Source organism: Haliotis asinina, chromosome 6 (assembly GCF_037392515.1).
Source record: "Haliotis asinina isolate JCU_RB_2024 chromosome 6, JCU_Hal_asi_v2, whole genome shotgun sequence".
Lineage (NCBI taxonomy): Eukaryota > Metazoa > Mollusca > Gastropoda > Lepetellida > Haliotidae > Haliotis > Haliotis asinina.
Genome location: NC_090285.1, coordinates 5,994,565 through 6,019,178, shown reverse-complemented (window position 1 = coordinate 6,019,178; position 24,614 = coordinate 5,994,565). Strand labels below are relative to the sequence as shown.

At 39.6% G+C, this 24,614-nt stretch overlaps 2 protein-coding genes across 3 annotated transcripts in view; one reads left to right on the top strand and one right to left on the bottom strand.

Moving 5' to 3' along the window:
• Positions 1-781: 781 nt before the first annotated feature.
• On the bottom strand, positions 782-7,219 carry LOC137287014 (tripartite motif-containing protein 3-like). 2 transcript variants are annotated; one of them, XM_067819095.1, is made up of 4 exons: positions 7,156-7,219; positions 3,824-3,969; positions 2,540-2,687; positions 782-1,996 (listed from the first exon to the last, which is right to left on the bottom strand). In XM_067819095.1, exons 2-4 carry the CDS (start codon positions 3,960-3,962, stop codon positions 1,105-1,107), a joined length of 1,179 nt encoding a protein of 392 aa, XP_067675196.1. In that variant the 5' UTR covers positions 3,963-3,969; positions 7,156-7,219; the 3' UTR covers positions 782-1,104. The 2 variants fall into 2 exon arrangements, with proteins under 2 accessions (XP_067675196.1, XP_067675197.1); XM_067819096.1 differs by having other exon boundaries at positions 7,152-7,210.
• Positions 7,220-9,330: 2,111 nt separating this feature from the next.
• Positions 9,331-24,614, top strand: part of LOC137286243 (beta-parvin-like) — an 82,235-nt gene continuing 66,951 nt past the window's right edge. The window contains exons 1-10 of the mRNA XM_067817976.1: positions 9,331-9,471; positions 11,433-11,522; positions 12,200-12,270; positions 12,783-12,885; positions 15,654-15,800; positions 16,220-16,335; positions 18,642-18,700; positions 19,274-19,293; positions 22,063-22,124; positions 22,244-22,312. Of these exons, the coding sequence (XP_067674077.1) occupies positions 9,363-9,471; positions 11,433-11,522; positions 12,200-12,270; positions 12,783-12,885; positions 15,654-15,800; positions 16,220-16,335; positions 18,642-18,700; positions 19,274-19,293; positions 22,063-22,124; positions 22,244-22,312 (846 nt within the window). The 5' untranslated portion in view covers positions 9,331-9,362. The remainder of the gene's footprint in view (positions 9,472-11,432; positions 11,523-12,199; positions 12,271-12,782; positions 12,886-15,653; positions 15,801-16,219; positions 16,336-18,641; positions 18,701-19,273; positions 19,294-22,062; positions 22,125-22,243; positions 22,313-24,614) is intronic.

Below are 24,614 nucleotides of genomic sequence, written 5' to 3'. Positions count from 1 at the left end.
ATGAGGCACTTAATCGTAAGCAAAGTCACTCATCACAGTTTCCACAAGAAAATCTGAAGTCTGACAACTTGTAGACACGATCACGTACTTTGTGTACCCCTCTCATCTGATAGTGTGCGCTGGAATCCCGGGTGGGACTTTCAGCCTCCAAAAGTACTAGAATCTGTACTTTACTGTGAAAGTGAATTCCCAACTTTAGCACGTCCAGATTCAAATCTAAAGCGTTCGCTCGTCACTCCGAAGACCCGGGTTCAGTTATTCGCATGGGTACAAAGTGTGGGGCCCATTTCTGATTTTTCCCGCAGTGATGTTGCTGGAATACTGATAAACTATATTCACTCACTGACACCCTTGGGCACTGACATGTCAACACTAACGTATGTGTATCTACTGTAAATCACCTAACTATGTGGTGTACCGGTGTGGAGGCGTGAGGCAAGCCGCTTTGGGGTGGATTCCACCTAGTATATCATGGCGTGCCATCTTAACGCGCGGGAAAGACCGACGAGGGCTGACCGAGCTAGACACGAAACATTGGGTTGTGGGGTTATTTGTACCAACAGGACGCACATTTACACAGGGAACTGCACTGCTTCAGAAGACGGGTAACCCGTGCCTCCTTATGCTGATAGAATGAAACTGTATAACCTTTTGGGGGAACCTACTAAAACCAATATACCAGTAATGTCAGTGAAGATATATACACCGTCCATATTTACACTGGAGTCGACCATGTGACTTTCACAGTCCGTGACCAAAATCATGAGTCAAAAACCATAAATGAAAACATTATTGATAAATTTATTCAAAATATTAGTACAATCAAAATACGACATTCATATCATTTAACATCATATTGCGTAGAAGAGTATAAATCGTAAATATACTGCTTTGGCGTCGTGGATCCGTTGTATATGAAAGAACAAGACTGGGTGTTAATTACTGGCAAGTTATGGGAGAATTTGTCACCAGTGATTACAAGGCTACTCGAACGCTTTCCACACTGAAATCACTTTGGGTACGCCATAATGCAGGCGTGAAAAGAAGACTTGAAAATGCTTCGGTTAGACAGGTGGACTATTTTGGATGAGGTTTGGTTCGATTTTATAGGTCCATGAAGTGAATTGGTGTCCGACGTCTGCTTGAAGGTGGTCTTGTCTGGTGGCAGTCACAGTTCATGTACCGGAATATCTTCACGCAGTGCTCTCCCTTTACACTAAATTCCGTCGCCACCAGATGTCCCTCTCGGCCGACGCTGATGGAATGTATTGCACCTGCGCCGTCTACAGGGGAGAGTAGTTGTTGTAGGAGAACCCCCCTCTCGGTGTACAGGTTCACTGTATGGTTAAGGGTGTCGGAAACGAGTACTTCACCAACAAGGTTCACACAGATACCCCCTGGAACAAGCGCGAGAGCCTCTCCACAAGAACTGGGCCGGAACTTGTTTAGACAGCGGCCATCATACGCAAAGAACTTGACCTGGGAATCAACTGGGTCACTAACTATGATTTCTTCCTTGTTGTTGGTACAGATCTGAACTGGGCAGCTGGAAGTGGCTTTCCCGCCAAGTTTAAATGAGCACAACAGTTTCCCAACTCGGCTATGTATTTCAATTGTCCTTGCAGTTGTTGCCACTATGATCTTGAAGGAGACATCACAGGCAAGGCTATATGGTTCGTGTTCGGTAGGAAAAAGATATTTAAATTTTCCTTCCTCTGTGAAGACTTGTATTCTCTTGTTGCGTCTGTCTGCCACAGCCAGATCGCCATTGGGCAGCTCACAAACGTCAACGGGCTCATTAAACTGTCCTGGTTCCGTGCCTTTGACTCCAAACTTCACCTTGTACACACCCATCTGATTCAGGATTTGGACGCGGTGGTTTTGACTGTCCGCAATGACGAGGTCGCAGGAGTCAGTAGCAACCAGGCCGCGTGGGTAGTGGAAGTCGCCGCTCTGGGTTCCGAGCTCACCCGTCCGCAGAAGAAGCTTGTCTGGTCTGGACAGAAAAAAAGGGTTATTCTCTTCACAGGGTATACTCTTGACTGAGGCGTTAGTTTTGTGAAGAATGGCACTGTTGAAATAGGGAAGTTTCCTGATCAAATCACACTGAATTTGTTACCAAACTGGGGTAACATGTTTAGAAATAGAAAATAATTTGGAAAACGACTTTGAAAGCGGCATAAAAAACAACGTTGTTTGGGAAAGAGTTTTTTGCTTGTTTTATTGTTTTAAAGCTGCACTAGGCAATATTTCAGCTGTAAGGCGGCTGTCTGTAAATAATCGAGTCTGGACCAGCCAATCCAGTGATCAACAGCATGAGCATCATCTCAGGTAATTTGGATACTATGACATGTATCTAAGAAGTCAGCGATCCTGACTACCTGATCCCTTCGTCTCTTACGTCAATCATGGGTTCGTGAAGACCGATTCTAACCGGTCCTTCACAGATGGATAGTGTAGTTTCGTAAATACTGATGACATAACATTAATAAAATCAAATGGCAATATATACGAAAATCAGGCGTGACCAGGTACTGACGGTCTCTTGCCCTGCGTCCTCTCCTCTGGCTTTTTGTGCAAATTCTTCGTGAATTCATACGTCTGTCTCAGGCCACGTGACAGGAGTTTCGCTTCCCAGTCCCGCGGGTCTCTCATCTCTCGGGCAAACTCGGGTCCACAGTCATGCGCTGCAATGAAACGATATAAGGGCGAACATGACACTCCAAGTTAATACAGCTAAGGAAAAGATAGAGATTCTTCGTACGGAAAAGGGAATATTCTGACGAAGTTCATAGCATGTTTAATGGCACCATTGATCAAAGAAACTTTACAGCGAAACGTATAATAAGGGTTAAATAATTTATGCAGCTTATAAGAACAAGGCTATTGAAATAATTGGATTCTTTCCTTTGCTCCATGGTTCATGACTCGTAGTTGTATAGGTGAAATAATGACGATTTTTGCACAACTAATACATACAGCAGTGGGTTGTATCGTTACTTGAGGGGACATAATTGAAGCGTCCGTAAAATACCATCGTCGATGTCAAAGTTCTGGCAGGTTGCATAGAATGTTACTCTTCACCACATAAAACAGAGTTGACGAGGGCACATTCAGTATATCAGAATGTTGGATATCAGTAACTGAGTGTCTCTCATCTTCATCAACAGGATCACAGTCCGTACAGAATTAGATGCATTATGTAGCTAAAGATAGTAACAGGATCGAGTGGTCAAGTTCGGTGACTGTTGATGCATGGCATCGTGACGCAAATTTGTAGATGGATGCTCATAATGCCAATCACTGGATTGTCTGGACCTGCCTCGATTATTTACAGACAGTAGAGCTGGAATATTACTGAGTGAAAGCGGCGCTAAGCAGCAATAAAAGAGGGTAGGCCAAATCCCCATACACACCGAAAGAGAACCACATCTGAACATGGGGAGTATGTTTCGTAAATCTGTCTTCCCTGAATAAACATTAAAAATAAGGTAGGAGTGGACGCATATCTGGAAACGTTATTCTTCAATGTTCTTAACTCGTTTACGTACAAGTATCATAACACATTTAGGCGAACTCTATTGTTAATCTAAGTTTTATTTAGGACTATTTTCCTTTTTCTTTAACGGTTCAATTTTAACTAACATTCCAGCTTGGACAGCACTTACTGAACCTTCAGACAGGGACATATCTTTACTCCCCCTGTAACAATATTCAGCAGTGTAACTGTGGAGGTGGAATGTTGGAACAGCAGAATTGGTCTTCACTCATCCCGGAGTACATGTTTCGAAGAAAAGGGTTTACAGAAGAGTAGGAGACTAACCTGGCCTGTCCCCATTCGACTTGTACAGGTGTCTGTTGGCATCATGGTACAGTTGTCTGTAGGACCTGACGGGGGCCCTGGGGTTGGGGGATGTGTAGCCCAGGCTGTACAGTCGGTAGCGGGACAGGTAGTCGACCATACTTCACCTGACACAACACAGTCGATTACAATTATAGAGAAGTGAAAACATATATTTCTCAAGGGAGATTCTTTATCATAAACGCGATTTGATTGCCTTTAGAGACGAAACAGAAGAACATCATCAACAAGGACAGGCCGTGATGTCATCTTCAGTGACGTAACAAATCAATAATGTGGCAGACACAACTATGTACATAGGGATTTTATTATTTTAATGTTTTCTGTTCTGTATATGTATATCTGTAGGCTGCTTAATAGGTCATGTGTCCCTCAAGCCCTTAACGAACCCAAGCCATGACGTGATCAACTGATTGGCCAAGCTAAACCTCCAAATTAAAATCTTTGTCTAATAGCCTGCACTCTGCACAAAGTCACCACACAGACAAGTTGACAGACACTTGACAAATCAGGTTAGTTTAATATATCTCTGTATGTTTATATCATTTCACTTATATGTTGTAATAAGTTAAATATGTTCTATTAAACTACACTAGGCGTCTGATATTGCCTAAATGTCATCCATTATCTATAAACATAAATATGCTAAGCCAGGCTTAGCAGCTGTAAGGTTCCTTTTGTAATTACTAACAACTTTTCTATATCTTTGCGCTTGCGTGCATGAGAAATTTAAGTCCGAATGTGTTGTAGAATAGTCCTATTTTAATTCTGTCGTTTAGGTATGTGTATACAATATGCGCATATAACATTTCACACAGCACATAAGTTTTAAGCGTCTTACTCTTAGTTATGATAATAATTACATTTTATTCAGATATATTCGGGATACAGACTGTTGCTGTGCTCTGTCGTCACCCCAGTCTCACCCACAGGGTAGGCTCATTGTTTGAATCATTCATTTCTGGTTTGCATTATTATCCATGTATTCCATTAACTACTAGCATATCCATTACAGTAAAACACTGTAATATAGATCAGTTACCATCTAACCCATGTATTGTGTAAACAACTTCGTGACCTTGTTTAACTTAGAATGTTTATTCATATACGTCTTGTTATGCACTCAATAGGATAAGTCGTAACTTTATCGTGTATTTCATGTTTGCTAGTCTGTTTGTAGCCACTGGTAATAAGTATTGCACACTGATGATTTTATGTACTATTCATTGTATCACTATTTCTGTAAATATTTCAGGGTGACTTATCGACCACGAAAAATAAAGATTCCTCTGGCAATAGCTCACACCCGTAGCGTGTGTTTGTCGTTTGTGCATTCACTGCCCTGCTACAATAATGGTTTGTATAGTGTCAGTGCATAATTGGTGTCAGGCAGGGGAAGCCAATCAATTCAACATCAGGTTTGGCTATCGTTTCGGAAATGTGGCTCTCCCGAAATATAACCGTATAATCAGCTACTTCCGCGCTTTCATATCGCCATATACAATGATATAAGTTTAGTGCAAAATGACGACGACAAAGCGAATTGACAACTAGTTTTTTGTCAATAACGTCAACAACGCTATCTTCAGGAATTTTGGTCTCGAATGATATAATTTTTCCAATTTTGAGTGACTCTTGGCATTTTTTTCCATTTGTGTCAATGTATTTTCCTCTATTTCACTCCCCTTGTTTCTTTCTGACCAAAATGTGGGTGTCTTTATGAACGAGTATTTGCCTACATAGATACCATGCTAACATGCTATGGTCTTGTTGGAACACAGTCACAACAACGAAACAATTGAAACGAACTTTTGATCCGTGATCGAACATTGACAGTCAGCAGAGTGAGTGAAAGCAGCAACAATGACGTTGCATCAAAATTGTGACTTTACGTCAAACGCTAACATGTATTACAGTAGACTGGGTACCACTAGATGCTGTCCCCGACAAACGTCCAGATCTCGGGGCATCTCTTTGATTGGTAATAGTATATTTTTTAAATCGTTATTTAGTTATCTTCATTATGTATACAGAGGACAAATACTGAAGTTTCAAACTAGAACATAGATTATGAACAGGTGTTTTCTTACTGTCACTTTGTGATAAAGGGATACACTTGGTATCACTCGCTCATATCCATATATTACTCGTTACCTCCCCTTGACGAGTGCTTCTAACATCAGTTTCTCCTGTTCTTTCTTCAGATATTTCCAGTCGATTACTCATTGTCATTCTGATGAAGCCATGGGCAAAGAACGTATTTGTGTTCATTATGTTAATCGGGTTATGAGAAAAACAGTTAACTGGATGATTCCTGTGATTTTTCCACAAACATAAAGAGAAGGACTGCTTGAGCTTGATGATCAGCTCTGACCAGTTCCTGGTGATCGGTTTCAGGAGACTTCTAATGATTACACCAAAGGAAACATCGACTACGTGTTTACGCTATGTTGGGGCACCTCAAAAACATTATCTTATGAAATATGTCAATTTTTCATGATCCAGAATTAACCGTAACCAAGATGAGAGGCAACATGGTTAAAACAGGAGTGTCCTTGTTCACATATCGATCTTATTTCTTTCAGCGTGATGTTGTAGAGGTGTGTGTTTAGTCTGTTGATACAGGTCTGGTTAATTCCCAGTTGTTATTTAGTCATTTAGAGCTCTTGTTTTATAATTCTACACGATGAATATTAAATTGGGGCATACCTGTTTGGGGGAAATAACTGCCACATTACCGCAATATCGTATGGTAGTGCTATAGTATCCAAACTGAACACCTTGTACATGGGTCACTGACGGGTCAACATTCATTTCTAAGTACAAACGAACCTAAACCTAATGGCTAATTTTCTTGGCAATCAGCGGCAAAAACTACATTTGACGTTAGATTGTATGAGATTCAACGCTATGTATGTTATTACGAGATAATTGATCACTCACAAGTTGAATAATTTATTAACGTGACAGGTCTAAGAAATCTGGTAATTATATCACTAGTTATCACACAACAAACTCCAGTACTGATACCAATAAATTATTACCCGACAGACGTAAATATCAACAATTTTTAAAGTAAATTGTTAAATCATGGTAATAAACAAAAGGGAGATAACTCGATGTGTGAACGTCTTTGTCGCCTGTCACAGTTATTGACAGTATGATCAAATATCTCGCGTCTTTTCCTCAAGTTAACTCATATGGACAAAACAACAATTGCTGTTCACAGTATGACCTCCTGTCATTATTGTCATACTGAAAAGTTAAACATGTTTCAATTTATACCGACCTACCCCTCTCGATATCACAGTCTTATCACCATGATGACATTCGATCCGATAGCAACGCGTCGTTGACAACCAGCAAAAGCCCAATACGCATGCGCGCGACCATTGCATAACTATCGTATCCCAATGTTTGTCACAGAAAGCATTTTGAACTTTTTAGTTAATAATAGAAGATTTAACTTGACCGTGAACGAATATATATTGTCGAATTCTGTTAAAGACATAAGAATGATAATTCCATTAATGACTAAAATATTCAATAGATATTTGCGACACGTTACTTTCTCCGAGGTAAATCGAAATACTGAAAAAAGGAGGATGTAAGAAAAGCAGAGATGCCAAACTGGGTTAAATTCTTCACCAAGGGCGTGAGTCAATTCGTGTGTGAAAGTGACAGGAGTGGGAGGAGGGACATGTGGTGTTACCTGCTGTAGGCTACAACAGTTTGGTCACAGTGTATATTCCTGGAATAGATGTTAAGAATGTTGTTGAGAATTTAGGGTACATGGTAAGGGGTGAAATATTATCGAATTTGGGCCATGTGTTTTGGAGTGGTGTTTCTTGTCTTTCCAAAATTAAAAAAGACACTTCAACTCCAAGTGTACAGAATCCTGAATATCAAATAATTTTTTCCTTAGCGTCTCGACTCACCATCCAGAATTCAGAGGATGGTCTAGAGTGGCATTATTTGCAAATGTCGCGTTTGGACAAACGGGTGACTTTATGACAACAAAGCATGACTTGTCCTTACTCCTGTTTTAGTCAACATGAAACACACCCAACACAAAAACCATGAACACTATATCAACACCCTGCCACACACACGACGAATTGAATTGATCCATGCTCATGACATCAGTCATTGGTTTGTATGGTCCAGCCTCGAATGCAGCTAGAATAGTGACGAGTGCTGCGTTACACAACAAACGAAAACAGACAAACAAGCCATATGCATGTACTGGGATCTGGACACAAATATAACACTGTTCTTATGAAACATATAAAAGACTCAATGCTTTCATGTTCTTCTGGTGGAAGAGGCTTTGATTTGGAGGTATTTCCATTTGTTTATTTTGGGGGAAAGCATTTCCCGGATTTTTGTGAAACACAAACATGTTCCCTGAGCGAATTACTCATGTGCTGATGTATGTTTGTGTTTAATTTAGTGTTGAATCTAGACTTGCCACATATTGTACACTTTCTTGGACATCATTGTTACATACAGGACCTGTATGACAGACGTTTAATTTTGCTTGTATCCCCACTCTTTACAGTCATTTTGTACATTACCTCAAACTGTAGAAAGGGTTGATCTTATGAGACATAACCGCACAGAGCTGTCATTTCAAAATTATGTTACAATACTTAATACACAAAATTGAAGTTGGAACTTAATTTATACGCACCATAACATTTGAAGAATTCATCTAGTAAGATCAAATGTGAAGACCGTATTGAAAATCAAGCATCTTCATTATGTCCACACTAATATAGATCTAATGTATCTCGCAAGAAAAAGGCTGGAGTTTTCTTCAAAAATAGGATTGTATCACACAGTCCCAAACTCGCATTTTACGTTTTATATACATTTCAGGTTGTTTCATAACATTCCACCCAAAACCACATTGTCCGTAAATAATGTTCATACTTTCTTATTTGTAAAAATTAAAGTGTGATTAACACCATACGAAGAAACCGATTCTGTAAAACCGTTTGCAAATGTTTAAGAAATACATCATGTATTACCATACAGTACAGAATGGAACCCTTTGTTTATGTATACTCAGGGCAACTGTATCTTTTAAAAAAACGCATCCTTAGAATTTTACAAGATTTTTCCGTTGCAAGTTTATGTAACGGATTTTATGCCCAAGTGATTACATTTCATGTTCATCGTATCGTCAGGTGTAGAAATCAAACTGTCACTATCTCTGGCGTCATATAGATGTATATGAGGCATACGGGGAAAGTGGGGCTGATGTAAAGACTGACAGGCCTCTATTGTAAAGGTAAGCATATCAGTGACGCACCAGGCGCATTTCCTGGAAGGATCGAGCTCTTGGATGGTGTCATATTTGGAACTATAGTTTTGGTTTGTGACTGAAATATAACGATAACTCGGTTTTTCAGCTGTCTGTAATATCACTTGGGGAAACAGTATACTGCTCGAAGCAACGACCTTGACCTGCTCCGGAAGTTGTGGAATTTACAAAATGGCTGCTTCTCCAAACACTTCTGCGGCTACACTCACGCCAAAGAAGAAAGATGAATCATTCCTTGATAAAATAGGAACTTTAGCTAGAAAGAAGAAAGCCAAAGAAGGTTTGCAATTGTGAATGTATTTATTTTGTTGTTTTCAAATGTTTTGATGAAGTATTTATGTAGCTCTTTATTCAGCCTCTCCCAAAAATGTCCCGGGTCGAGCCTAAATATCCATAAAAGGACATTTCGCTGTGTTCTCGATTGGATTTGAATATTTTTTATCGTCTTTGTTATATTTACACGTTCGTGGCTATTGTATGTGAATTAAAGTAAAGTTATATCGGTGTAGCTGCCCTCTTGTACTCTTGTGACTCACGATGACAGCACTGAACACTGAGAACAGTCATCCGACCAAGTAAACAGATGATTGCTGGATTTGTGGGGCACAGTCAGTCCTGCATACCTGAGACCACATCAGTTCAGGCCTCCCAGAACCTTTGAAGCTTAATATTTCCCCATAAATTATCGTTAGTTTACAAGAGCAATTTATTTCATTATTACCTCTTAATGTTGACAATAAAACTCCTGTGATTTCGATTATATTGTTTTCGAGTATGATACCCAACACAACCATTGGAGTATTGGGATGGATGGCTCAAGTGAACTTAACCTTTCTTGCCACATCAGCAGCTTTTATGGGTGCGATTATGGAATATGTTCTCGACCTTGTTTTGAGACTATTTTATCATGCATGTTTATATTAGTGGTTAAAACCCAGCTGTGTCAGCTGGCAAAAATTTTCCATTTATTACATTGTTGCAACAGTTTTTTTATGCAAAGAGTACAAAAACAGTAGATGTGCAATTTGGAAATCCAAATTTTATCAAATGATGTGATTACACTGGGATCGTGCCACCAAACGCAAACTTAATGGAACACACATAATTTTGCCTGTATTCTTCATACTTGATATACTCATTGAGTGTATGCATTTTGTATTATTTACAAACCTCAAATGATTACAGATATATAGGTAAGAACCACACATGTTGTAAATTTTTATCTGTGATCTGTATTTACCAAATCCATGTGTTCCATTTCAGTAGGTACATAAAAGTCATTTTTCAAGTCACTTGTATCATCAGTGAACCAATCCATATCCTGTCATGAATTCAAATAATCAATCGTGGTCACTGAACTAAAATCATTACAGTTATGTTGAAGAGTGTGTTTTTACTTGGTAATAGGTTGTTGTTCATCAAAGTGAGATATGCAGCATGAATACATCCAAGCCATGCAGTAGGGTAACTTGTGTTATTTTGTAGTAGGCCCCCTATGGCAGGTTTTAAGGATCATTGTTTGCAACTGTTGCTTTGGGTTTTTTGCAGAAAGTATCATTTATATGTTTCATCTTTAGCAATTGCATGGCGTGTTTGTTAAAATGTTATGCTTGTCGTAAGAGTTGACTAACAGGATCGGGTTGTCAGGCTCGCTGACACGGTTGACACATGTAATCGGTTCCCAACTGCGCAGATTGATGCTCTAGTTGTTGATCACTGGATTGTCTGGTCCAGACTCAATTGTTTATAGACCGTCGCCATATAGCTGGAATATTGCTGAGTGTGGCGTAAAACTAAATTCACTCACTCACTCACTCATTCACTCGCTCACTCACTCACTCAAATATTCATGATTCATGATTCATTACTATATATTAAAAGTAATCAAATATCATATTTGCATCATTTTTTATTTGTTACACCCATGGTAAATAACTAATAACCTGTGATGCAAATTGTCATAATACTGTTACAAACACATGTGTCAATATCTGACTAATGTATGCTTTATGAATAAAGAAAAGTATTTAATATGCAAGAGAGTGGTAGCCTTCTGTTGTTAAAGGTTTGATTTTGCTCAAAAGAAGTCATTTAAAACATTTTCCGGTCAGTTTTTGCTTGAATGCTGCTAAAAGTGATAACAAGGAAGGGTGTGATCAGTCATTAGATTGTCTTGTGGAGACTTAATTTCATAGGCTACTGCTTTCATTCTTAGACATAATGATATGCATCATTTTCTAGTGACTGAGCTTCAAGAGGAAGGGAAACATGCCATTGAATCTCCAACCAGCCCATCTGCCCCAGACATTGGACCAGAAGGATATCTTCTTGGTAAGTAAGGGAAAGAAGCATCTCTCACACTTCGTCATTCATTTAGTAAGAACACTTCGTGTTAGAGCTGCTCCTGTTTTATCCAAGTAGTGATCATGCATGGAGTCATCTTTACCCGTCACATGACAGAGTATCAGCAACCAGTTCACCTACACCAAAGATATTGCTGTTTTGTTGAAAATGTTACAAGGTGCAGCAAGAACATTCATCATCTGTTACTGTTCCCCACGCAACATTAAACACTTGCTTACATCTCATTACTGTTACTGTTTGCAGTAAATATTTCAATGAAAAACAGTGGATATTGGAAACTGATTTCATGTAGAATAAATTTCCAACTGTTGATTATGTTTCATTCATAATTTACCCTTTGCAAATGTGAATAGCTATGAGCGTATTTATTTATTTAAAAATAAAACACATAAATCAATATACCATGATATATTGTAGTCATGTTTATTAGGTGTACCTATCTTGCTCTGACACTGGTGTATGAATAATATGACCATAAACTTTAAATTTAATGATATAACAAACAGTAGTTGGATCTACTTACAAGGAAACAGTTCACGAAATGTTGTATCCATGTGACAAAAACATCCATATTCTCTGAAATTAGTGTGTGTATCTTAGCATGCTTTTGTGAATCTTGTGTATTTTTGGTAACCTTTTTACAGGTGAGAAGGAAGAAAGATCCATGATCGAGCCAGGATCCCGAGATGATCCCAAGTTGAATCAGCTGATCAAGGTGAGCCATGGACTTGTATCTATAACTTTTAAGGCTATTGAGGGTAACTTCATAAGCAGTATGAATAATGCTCTTGCAGCGAGTGAGTGAGTGTAGTTTTACGCGGCTTTTACTAGCAATATTCCAGCAACATCACTGCATGCAACTTCAGAAAAAGACTGCACACATTGTAGTAATTTGTACCCTTGTGGTCAATCGAACCAGGGCCTTAGGTGTGGGTACGCTTTAACAACAAGGCTACCACACTGCCCCTAAAGCCCTTGGAAGTTAGAAATGATGCTGAAAACATAATGAAGTAAAACATAATGAATGTGTGCAAGTTTAGTAGCTATTTATGGCTGGGACAATAACATTTCATGGAGATTTTTGTAAGTAAAATAGTGTCAGTAATCTCTGATTTTATCTAGAGGTTCAGATGTGTGCCTTGAGAATTGAGATGTTAGTATCAAAGATTAGGACTAAAATGTAAAAAAGTGTTGTGCTGTTCTATGATAACGATCTGTGTTTTTCAGGTGCTTCTTGACTGGATAAATGATGAGCTTGCAGATCATCGTATCATTGTGAAGGATATTGAGGAAGACTTGTTCGATGGCCAGATTCTTCAAAAACTCATTGGTAAAGTATTAACATCATTGCTTGATTCAAAGAAATACAACCTGTCATAGTCACTCATGAAATCCATGTGAAACTCATTAAAACTAGTGACTGAGTCATGTTTTGTACATTTGTATATGTAATCAGTGTTTTGGTGCATGTTGGTCATTAGTGTTTTAATTTATTTGCTGCTAATAAAGAAATTCAAATCAGTACAGATATTTTCACAGATCATTCAGGTGATATACCTGTAGGTATTTGTGGGCAGTGAAAATTATTGGGGCATTGATCGTTCTTCAGGAAATATGTGTAGGATCTGAAGTTGTTCCATTATATTATAATGTGTGACATATTTAATACATATAGTAGTACCGGTAAGTAATTGCGATTGAGAGATTGACCTGGTGGATCATGCTTTGTGGTATCTACCAGAAGGTCTGGAGAATCCAGGGTGGTGCTGGTAGTTGTGTAGGATCCATTGTGGTACTGGTACGTATACTGGGATCCAGGGTGGTGCTGGTAGTTGTGTAGGATCCATTGTGGTACTGGTACGTATACTGGGATCCAGGGTGGTGCTGGTAGTTGTGTAGGATCCATTGTGGTACTGGTACGTATACTGGGATCCAGGGTGGTGCTGGTAGTTGTGTAGGATCCATTGTGGTACTGGTACGTATACTGGGATCCAGGGTGGTGCTGGTAGTTGTGTAGGATCCATTGTGGTACTGGTACGTATACTGGGATCCAGGGTGGTGCTGGTAGTTATGTAGGATCCATTGTGGTACTGGTACGTATACTGGGATCCAGGGTGGTGCTGGTAGTTATGTAGGATCCATTGTGGTACTGGTACGTATACTGGGATCCAGGGTGGTGCTGGTAGTTATGTAGGATCCATTGTGGTACTGGTACGTATACTGGGATCCAGGGTGGTGCTGGTAGTTATGTAGGATCCATTGTGGTACTGGTACGTATACTGGGATCCAGGGTGGTGCTGGTAGTTGTGTAGGATCCAGGGTGGTACTGGTACGTATACTGGGATCCAGGGTGGTGCTGGTAGTTGTGTAAGATCCATTGTGGTACTGGTACGTATACTGGGATCCAGGGTGGTGCTGGTAGTTATGTAGGATCCATTGTGGTACTGGTACGTATACTGGGATCCAGGGTGGTGCTGGTAGTTATGTAGGATCCATTGTGGTACTGGTACGTATACTGGGATCCAGGGTGGTGCTGGTAGTTGTGTAGGATCCATTGTGGTACTGGTACGTATACTGGGATCCAGGGTGGTGCTGGTAGTTGTGTAGGATCCATTGTGGTACTGGTACGTATACTGGGATCCAGGGTGGTGCTGGTAGTTATGTAGGATCCATTGTGGTACTGGTACGTATACTGGGATCCAGGGTGGTGCTGGTAGTTATGTAGGATCCATTGTGGTACTGGTACGTATACTGGGATCCAGGGTGGTGCTGGTAGTTGTGTAGGATCCATTGTGGTACTGGTACGTATACTGGGATCCAGGGTGGTGCTGGTAGTTATGTAGGATCCATTGTGGTACTGGTACGTATACTGGGATCCAGGGTGGTGCTGGTAGTTGTGTAGGATCCATTGTGGTACTGGTACGTATACTGGGATCCAGGGTGGTGCTGGTAGTTATGTAGGATCCATTGTGGTACTGGTACGTATACTGGGATCCAGGGTGGTGATGTTAGTTGTGTAGGATCCAGGGTGGTACTGGTACGTATACTGGGATCCAGGGTGGTGATGTTAGTTGTGTAGGATCCAGGGTGGTACTGGTACGTATACTGGGATCCAGGGTGGTGATGTTAGTTGTGTAGGATCCAGGGTGGTACTGGTACGTATACTGGGATCCAGGGTGGTGCTGGTAGTTTTGTAGGATCCATTGTGGTAATGGTACGTATACTGGGATCCAGGGTGGTGATGTTAGTTGTGTAGGATCCAGGGTGGTGCTGTTAGTTGTGTAGGATATTGCTGGTAGTTGTATGGGATCCAGAGTGGTACTGGTAGTTGTGTGGGATCCAGAGTGGTGCTGGTAGTTGTGTAGGATCCAGAGTGGTACTGGTAGTTGTGTGGGATCCAGAGTGGTACTGGTAGTTGTGTTGGATCCAGGGTGGTGCTGTTAGTTGTGTTGAATCCAGGGTGGTGCTGGTAGTTGTGTGGGATCCAGAGTGGTGCTGTTAGTTGTTTGGGATTCAGGGTGGTGCTGGTAGTTTTGTGGGATCCAGGATGGTGCTGTTAGTTGTGTGGAATCCAGGGTGGTACTGGTAGCTGTGTGGGATTAAGGGTGGTACTGGTAGTTGTGTGAAATCCAGAGTGGTACTGGTAGTTGTGTGGGATCCAGGGTGGTACTGGTAGTTGTGTGAAATCCAGAGTGATGCTTGTAGTTGTGTGGGATCAAGGGTGGTACTGGTAGTTGTGTAGGATCCAGGGTGGTACTGGTAGTTGTGTGGGATGCAGGGTGGTACTGGTATCTGTGTGGGATTCGGGATGGTGCTGGTAGTTGTGTAGGATCAAGGAGGGTGCTGGTAGTTGTGTAGGATCTGGTTTAGTGGTGGTATTTGAGTAGGATTTGGTTTAGTGGTGGTAGTTGTGTAGGATCTGGTTTAGTGGTGGTAGTTGTGTAGGATCAAGGGTGGTGCTGGTAGTTGTGTAGGATCTGGTTTAGGGGTGGTAGTTGTGTAGGATCTGGATTAGTGGTGGTAGTTGTGTAGGTTCTAGTTTTGTACAGGTAGTGTCCAGAGTTTTGTTGCTGTATCGTGCAGGACGGTATCTTTCAGAGAAGTTGTGCAGAATCCGTGTAGAGGCTCCTGAAGTGACACAGTCGGAGATCGGACAGAAGCAGAAGTTGAGGGTCGTCCTGGACTACATTACCTCAATCCTCAACCTACCACAGGGCTGGAACCAGCTGAAGTGGAGTGTCGACAGTAAGCTCACACATCCCATCTTACACCTTGAGGGCTGGGGCAGGGGTGGACTTGTGATGACATACCTGTCTTTTGTATGAGAGACTGGTGTGGTCTGCAGGACCAAGTGAAGTGCTTGACCCTAACTGATTCAATACGCATGGCAAGCCAAGTTAGGTGTAACCTCATTGAGTCAGAGTAAAGTGCCCCGAAAATCTAGTAAGCATATTGGTTATTACAAGTCATAAAAATTCAGATCGCTCTATCATGGATGGTGCAGTTTTGTCAAATCATTGTTACATTTTGTGATGGTAAATGAATATGTTAAAGAGTTCCATAGCTACAAGAAATGATTGACAGCAGAGTGAAGTATGAACTAATGATCATGTACCAAACTTATTGGAAGCACGTATGATGTTTTTGACTGTTTTATTATGCAGGTATCCACTCCAAGAACCTGGTAGCCATCCTCCATCTACTGGTGGCGCTGGCCAAGCACTTCAAGGCTCCAATCAGGCTGCCCGACAATGTCTCTGTCATCCTCGTCATTGTGCAGGTAAGTTTCATGTTCAGGTCAGGAGGCCCTGTCGTGTACAGGAAGTGATAAGTAGCACCATGGTTTATCTCAGTCACACCAACATCCAATGATGTCTGTCAACCAAGACCAGCAACCACCAGCCTTTATTACAGAACTTCTTGTCCGGGTGATTATCATTTGGAGATTTAAGATGAGCTTTTCAGCATGTGCATAATTTGCACACTGCTTCTTGTACTATGGTCCCATGTTTGTGCAGGTAAAGTTTCATGTCTGATATAATTATAGTGTCCGCTCATTTTAACATGAGCCTTGTCAGTGTAATGTCACACATTTATTTGGACATTATCTTGGCATTGGAATTAGATTCCAGCTGAGTTTCTTGTCATACATAGTTATCAGTAAGCAAGGATAACTAGTAAGACCTGATTGTTTTAAGGATGAGAATCATTACCAGCTCGCTGGGCAGGTCAGGTTTTACCTATCCTTGGAAGTTTAATGATCATTTGTTCATGAGAATTTCATAAAATGGGGATCACTGCGAATCCCCATGGTCTGTTTTATGCTATCTTCCATCAGCTGTTGGCCCATATATGTACTGTATTATGTGTAGAAATATATATTTATCATTACATGCTAGATGTAAGAGTAAAACTTTTAACTCCATTTTGCACAATGAGAAGGCCAGCTTTAGTTAACACGTTAACATGTTGACTGCCACCACAAGTGTACTCACAGTATCAATGTCTGCTCAAATATGCTGCTACAAGTTATCTCGTAGCTATATCACTATATCAGTGGTATTTTAAGACAAGTTTCACATGCTGGCAAAACAGACTCAAGAAACAAACTTCTCCTGGCAGTAACAAAGAACTCCAGGAGATGTTTGGCTCTTGTGCATATTTTGTCAACATTTGAAACTTGTTTTAAAGTACCAATGATGTATCTACAAGATAACCCAAAGTGGCAAACTTGACTAGAATTGATACTACAAGTATACTTGTGAGAGGCAGTCATTGTGTTAAATTAATATACTGCTCCGAGTGATGTTAAACATCAGCTACTCACATATTAATGTGTGTTGCTCGATTGTTTATGGGGGAATTATCACCCATACACTGATGATATGCAGCTAATATTCCAAAATCTGATAGTGATATGGCTTGATCAGAGACAGGAAATGTGTTTAGTCTACTGTTACTGTAGGTAAGTGATTCAGTTTTGAGAGGGCGAGACATTGAGAGGAGGCTCACATATTACTCTGCGAGTAGTAGCAGTGGCAGCTGTTTGATTCAGGGTGACAGGAAGTTGTTGTATAGAGGGTTATCTCCCTTCCACTATCAGCATCTCACAGGACAACTATTTTAAGATTGGTGTTAACAGTTCAGTTTCTTTACATTGGGGTTTTGCACTACCCTCAGCAATATTTCAGCTGTATAACAGATATACTGTTAATTGTCAAGTCTTGACCAGATAATCCAGTGACTGACACCATGAAAATTGTAATGGAACGATGCCAGGAGACTGTTATCATAGGACAAGTGGAATGGTAATGGAACATTACAATAAGAACTTGGTCAGTCATTTAAAAATGCCTGTTGGTTATCTGTTATATACAATATGTGTGCATATACAATACAAACTCGTTCTTTCCACACTATGCCCATGAAGATGCAGGTTAGAAGCTGTCTTCAGCAACCCATGCTTGTCGTAAAAGGCGACTAACGGGGTCAGGTGGTCTGTCTCATTGACTTGGTTGACACATGTAATTGTACGGCAGCTGCATAGATTGATGCTTATGCTGTTGATCACTGGATTGTCTTTCCCAGACTTGACTATTTACAGACCACTGTCATACAACTGGAATATTGCTGAGTGCAGTATTAAACATCAAACCAAGCCAATCTTTCCACAATACAAATCACTTACATTGCAAGTATGTTAGGTGATTTCAAATAGTGATTTGTGTCATGTATTCAGTGTTGTACACTCACCATGCACCTTTGAAACTGTTTCTGCTATTTCAAACTGACCGCAAATCTAAAAGTTGAATTCACAATTAACACTTTTTAACACATTCTTACACTTCTATCAACAACACCTGGATCTCAAAGATGGTTGTTATTATCAATATTTTGTCTTGTTCTATTAATGAACCTCAATTCATGACATAATATATCTGCTTGCTTCTGAATTCAATATATGTAATCGTACAGTGTATCATAATATGTGTTGCAGTAGAGCCCTGTGCATCACCATGTAGTGTGATACTCTTTGAACCTACAGAACCAACCTTGTTGTTCAGGTTTATATATTTGTGGTTCCAGAAAATAGACAACCAGTTGCAGACAAGGAGGGTTTATGAAGAAATCACAGGGGCGAATGAGTAAGTGTTCGGTAGAAATTCAGACAGTTTAGTGCCCTTAGAATCACAAATTGTATGTTTAATCACCAAATGAGTAAGCAGAAGTTTTGAAATAGTTTGATGACGAAAATCCTTGTTCCCTGTATCAGTTTCGCTCAGAGTGTAGTGTGGTGATAGTGCCTGCCTATGTTGGTTGTGTGATAGTGCAGATAGAAGAAGTTGTCCTCTTCAGACTAAGTTGTGTAGAGGTTGCAGTGATTGGCTCAAATGTTGTTGACCCTCTTCAAAAACAGTACTCATTCTTTGTGGTTCTTTCTCGTAAGTCCTATAACCACTAGACAAGCACACCATGTGTAGAGTTATGTCCCCTTACTGCAAGCCTTCAGAGTCTCATAAAACTCAATCACTCAGTAAGATGACATAGTGAAAGATTCTGCTTGAGGGTGTTTTTGTTCCCTTTTTTGCTGTACCTGTTTAAAAAGATCAGTGGGATGTTTAGGTAACCTTTCATTGTATGGTGTAACTGCTGAAAGTCATGTTGAAACCAATTTGAAACCAATTTGTCACATTTACACATTTTTTTTAACTTTTCAGTGAAATTGGGGCCAAATTTGGTGAGTCATCTTGCATATGTCTCTAACATTTTCTGCTTTGGCAACTGCAGTTGTGCCCTGTTTATCTGATCACTTGTGTCTTTATTGAAATTGTGTAGATAAGCGAATTTTCAGATATCTGAACCACGTGCCTTATGCACAAAGAAACATACAAAGAAACAAACATAGCAGGCATCAGACATAATCTTTATTGATTACACATAAACAAATATCAGTGCATACATAAAATTTCTCATACCTGTTCATGCAGTTATGCTCGTTTGAAGAAATCAGTCATAGCTTTTTGCACTGGCTGTGTAGAAAAGGGTGGGGACTTTCACCGGTCATAGTATATATTAATTATAGTGCCCACAGATTGACACGTATATTGAGAGATAATTAATCCTCTCACGTTTCATAAACTGACGACTTATTATCCCCCTGGCATGTAATGGGGGGGGGGGGGGGGGGAATATAGTCAACGCCTCGTCTGTCTGTCCGTTCGTCCGTCCGTCCATAATCATTTTGTTTCCGGAGCATAACTCAGAAACCGTTCAGAATTTTTTTACCAAACTTGATAGATATAGTAATCTCAGCCCATGCTTGTGCCTTTTGCTATTTACAGAGTTTTGGCATTTATATTATTTTTTGTTTTTCCATGGAACATTTTGGTGTTGTGGGGTGGGCTTCGTTTGCAGAGCAGAACTCAAAAACGGTTCAATATTTTTCTGCCAAACTTGGTAGATATATCAGTCAGAACATGTAGTGGTGCCTTTCAGTATTTACAGGTTTTTGTGATTTATTATTTTCTTGGTTTTCATGGAAATGTTTCAGACATAGTCTCAAAACTGAGAGGTGTGTTTTGTTTCCGGAACAGAACTCAAAACTATTCACTATTTTTTGGCAAAACTTGATAGGTATATCAGTTGGAACCTAAAGTGGTGCCTTTTGCTGTGTACAGGTTTTTGTGATGTATTATTTTCTCTGTTTCCATGGAAATGTTTCGGACATAGTATCAAAATGGAGGGGTGGGCTTTGTTTCCGGAGCAGAATTCTAAAACCATTCAATATTTTTCTCCCTAACTTGGTAGATATATCAGTCAAAACTTGAAGTGGTGCCTTTTGTTGTGTACAGGATCTTGTGATGTATTATTTTCTCGGTTTCCATGGAAACGTTTCAGATATAGTCTCAAAAGTGAGAGGTGTGTTTCGTTTCCGGAGCAGAACTCAAAAACTTCTTAATATCTGTCCATAAAACTTGGCAGATATGTGTGGCAGACCCCAAAGTGGTTCCTTTTGCTCTCAACAGGTTTTTGTGATGTATTATTTTCTCGGTTTTCATGGAAATGTTTTGGACCTAGTCTGAAAAGGTATGTTTCATTTCCAGAGCAGAACTCAAAAACTTAATATCTTTCAGCAACACTTGGTAGATATGTAGGGCAGACCCCAAAGTGGTGCCTTTTGGTTTTTAAAGGTTTTTGTGATGTATTATTTTCTTGGTTTCCATGGAAACGTTTCGGACTTAGTCTCAAAATGGAGGGGTGGGCTTCGTTCCAAGAGCACAACTCGAAAACCATTTCATATCTGTCAACAGATCTTGACAGATATATGAGACAGATCTTGAAATTGTGACTTTGCTGTTTACAGATATATGGCATTTATACTTTTCGTGAATTCCTTGGAAACAATTCAAACTTACTCTAAAAAAACAATGAGTAACTCTCAGATTATTTGTCCTTTCAAACATGTAGGGGTCGGGGTATATGTCATCTTCTGATGACTCTTGTTTCATGTTACGGCACGCGAAGACCTCGGTTTTCGTGCGTGTAAACATACAGGTGCTTACCCGTCCGGATATATGAGACAAAAAATTCACATAATTTAGTGTTTTGTGTGTGAAAATGACCGTACAGTTACGGAAACCGGATTTCCAGATAGGTGAGTAATTTTACAACATTGTGAATTCGTTTTAAGGAATTTTAATTCGGAAGGCGAGTTTTCCGGTTATTTGAGGTTCGGATAAACGGGGTACAACTGTACATAAGATGATGACCGGCCAACAGTTGTTGAGTCTGAAAGCTGAAAACTTTGTTAAAAAAGCACCCTTTTTACATTTCACTCCTGTAACGTAATTGGTCATACACTCTCCAATAATGTGATGTGATTTTTGGGTGGAACAGGTCCCCAGTACCCCATGTTTGTTGTTGGAACCAGCAAGTATGAGGTTACATATATGGGGTCGACCACCGTAACAGTTTTATGTCACTGTGCCATGATGTTGATTAGTGTTCTCATGCTGTCAGTCACTGCGTTGCCATGCCAACACTTGAGTATTTACAGGCTATAATTGACACAGCTGTTGTATTGCTAACATGGGTATATAGCATTTCACACGCTGCCTCTGTTATTCTAGACGCTCATATAGTTTCTTAAACAAATATATCCAAGAAAGCCCATGCAAATCTGCATCAGCATTACCACAGTCTCTGCGTGGTTTTTCATTGTATGCCTAAATATATTTTAGGGACCATTTTTTTCTGTAAAATATATTGATTTCAGAGAGTGGATGTTAGTCTTCCATTACAGTGGGTTAATTTCTTCTGTTTCTTAATGGTTATACGCTTGCGTTTTGTGTTTTTGTAGAATTCAATTTGTTATTGCTCATATTATCAGCTGATGGTCATCTTTGGCCAGACTTTACTCATTTACAGGCACACTTTATCTTGCCAGAGTATTACAGTAAAACAAAAATGGTCAGAACTCCATCTTTTTTGTGTTTCTCTCTTCCAGAACGTGATGCTTTCGACACCCTGTTTGATCATGCTCCAGACAAGTTGAATGTGGTTAAGAAGGTAACAACCTTTTTTTGTTTGTTTAAGTTCAAAAGTTTATTATTTTATTGGACTAAAGCTATTTGAACAGTTTGATGTTTCAAAACATGAAGTGAAGTTTAACCTATATTATTTTACAGACTCTGGTCACATTTGTAAATAAGCAACTGATAAAGGTGAACTTGGAAGTGAATGACCTTGACACACAGGTAAGTTCAAGCAAATGTATTGCAATGTCAAAACTACAGTTACTAGTGTATAATACGATCTATACTATACGTATAGATAATACAGTAATTAGCGCGTCCCTACAGAGGCCTGTTTCTTACTGTCCTGGTTTCATTGTGTGATCTTGACCCAGCAGGTCAGGTTGTGATTTCAATGTTATAAGGGAATTTTTTGTGAACACTTATATCCACATTTTACCTTCATTGAGTAGCTTGTGGAGTTAATCTTAAGTTAAACTTAGAGTTAAATGTCTTGAATTTATGATGATAAGTGATTTATGATCGGTTGTTATTGTGGTTGGTCAATGCAGTAATGTGATTGTTTGACCAATAATTCAGCAGAAATCATCTTATACACATGTCAGTTTCTCTGTGTTCTTGACAACCCAGTGTTATATATTCCTCATCTGATCTCTTATGGGGGTGGTGCATTAGCCTAGTGGTTAAGGCGTTTGCTCATCATGCCAAAGGCACAGGTTTGTTTCCCCATATGGGTACAATGCTCATGATGTCAGTCACTGGATGATCTCTCCCTGAGTTAATGATTTACAAGCGGATGTCTTTTTCCCAAGTGCAGCATTTAGCAAGAAGAGTCAAAACAAACAGCTGTTGTTTCCCATATGGATGGACATGTGGCTGACAAACATGGCAGCATACGCTCTTTTGTTTTACCAAAGTGGTGAAAGTCTTCACTCCTTGCTTCTCGTTTTGATTCTATTTGAAACTAACATGACTAAAACAAAGCCAAAATATTTTATGCATCATAGCCCCAACATGCACACATATCTGCATATGCACATGCATGCGCACACATACTTAAACACCCATTTTATTCAACACTAAAATAATGCTTAAAGATTGAAAAGTGCATTAAATTCCTCTGAGTTTCTCTGCAGCTGCAACAATGTTCACCATGGTGCTTTGTCTGTTGTGTAAGTTGATGCAGTTTAATGGACACATGAAGTGTTTCATCAATATAAATGTCACCAACAACTGCCACTGCTGAAAACTCAAATATGATTTCCACTGACTTTTATCCCAAATTTCTATTTTTACGAGATGTTCAACTTCAGTTATTCCTTGCATCATGTCAACCTTTAAAACCCATTGTTCTAGGAAGGCTAGAAATATGGATTGAATGAAGCTTTAAAGTTTATGTCTAGGAGGACAATTATTGCAGCATGTTGTGAGTTTCATGTTACTCCTGGTCTTGTGTAAACACAAACACACAAAACTCCATATCAGTTTTAACTTGAAATGTCAAGGTGTGTTGGGGAGCAAGTTCATTGTTTAATATGTTCCATGAGATTCGAACCCAGACAACTCTGTTATGTCCATTTTGGATTTTTAACTTTTCAGAACAGTCTCATTTGATTTTTCCAAATGTTAAAATATTCGACTTTGCCCCTTTAGAAGGTGTCAGAAAAATTCTTGCTTGTCTTGTTGGTGTCTGCCAAGACAGATTAAGCCAAAACTGTAAGGAAATTAACTAACGAAAGTAACATCTTTAGACTTCAAGCATCAAGGTTGTACTTCTTCAAGATGTCTATTCATAGAGTAGATGTTTGGAATGATGTTTGTGTGCATATGCAAAGATTCATACTGTGTACTCATATCAAATGAACACTTTTTAAGTTTTATGGTGCTCTTTGGGAACATTTGGTAAACTACTGATCTGTTGGACAACTTTTGAAATGTGAGAAGCATATTTAGTAGAATATTTCCTTTATTTATCTTTGTAGCTGTTCTATGGTTATATGTGTGTGGAGTTCAAGGTTGGATGATATGTCATAGACCTAATCTCCCACCATTTCTCGACAAACTCTGTATCTTAATGTGGTCTAAAGAAGTCTAAAAGAATGATTTTGTCACCTTTTTCTGCTTTTAGCTTATGTTGTGGCCTCTTTGGCTATCATCAATAATCGATGATTACCTGAACTTCTCTGAAATTTCCAATAAAGTTGACTTTATACATGCCTGTCCAGCCTATAGTGATGTCTGTATTTGTTATTCAGATTAGATTCTGATTTTCAGTAGGTCTTAGCCTTGGGATTTTAAATATCAACTGACAGTTTATGTACTTGCACCGGAATCATCAACGGCATAGCTAGATTCATCATTGTTTTTTTGTGATGTCATCTAACTGATGTCATCTTCTGTCATCACTAGGGGCAGTAGGGTACCTGTGATGAAAATGTTTGCTCATCATTCCGAAGGCGATACTTTATTTCTTCAAGCCATCTTGATTATACTGAAGAGGTTTTTTCAGACAAATGGTAAAATA

Coding starts and splice junctions, on each gene's coding strand:
- LOC137287014 (XM_067819095.1), bottom strand. CDS start 3,962: ATGGTCGACTACCTGTCCCGCTACCGACTGTACAGCCTGGGCTACACA. Junction 2,688..3,823: donor GTCGAATGGGGACAGGCCAG/GTTAGTCTCCTA, acceptor GTTTCATTGCAG/CGCATGACTGTGGACCCGAG. Junction 1,997..2,539: donor AGGACGCAGGGCAAGAGACC/GTCAGTACCTGG, acceptor TTTTCTGTCCAG/ACCAGACAAGCTTCTTCTGC.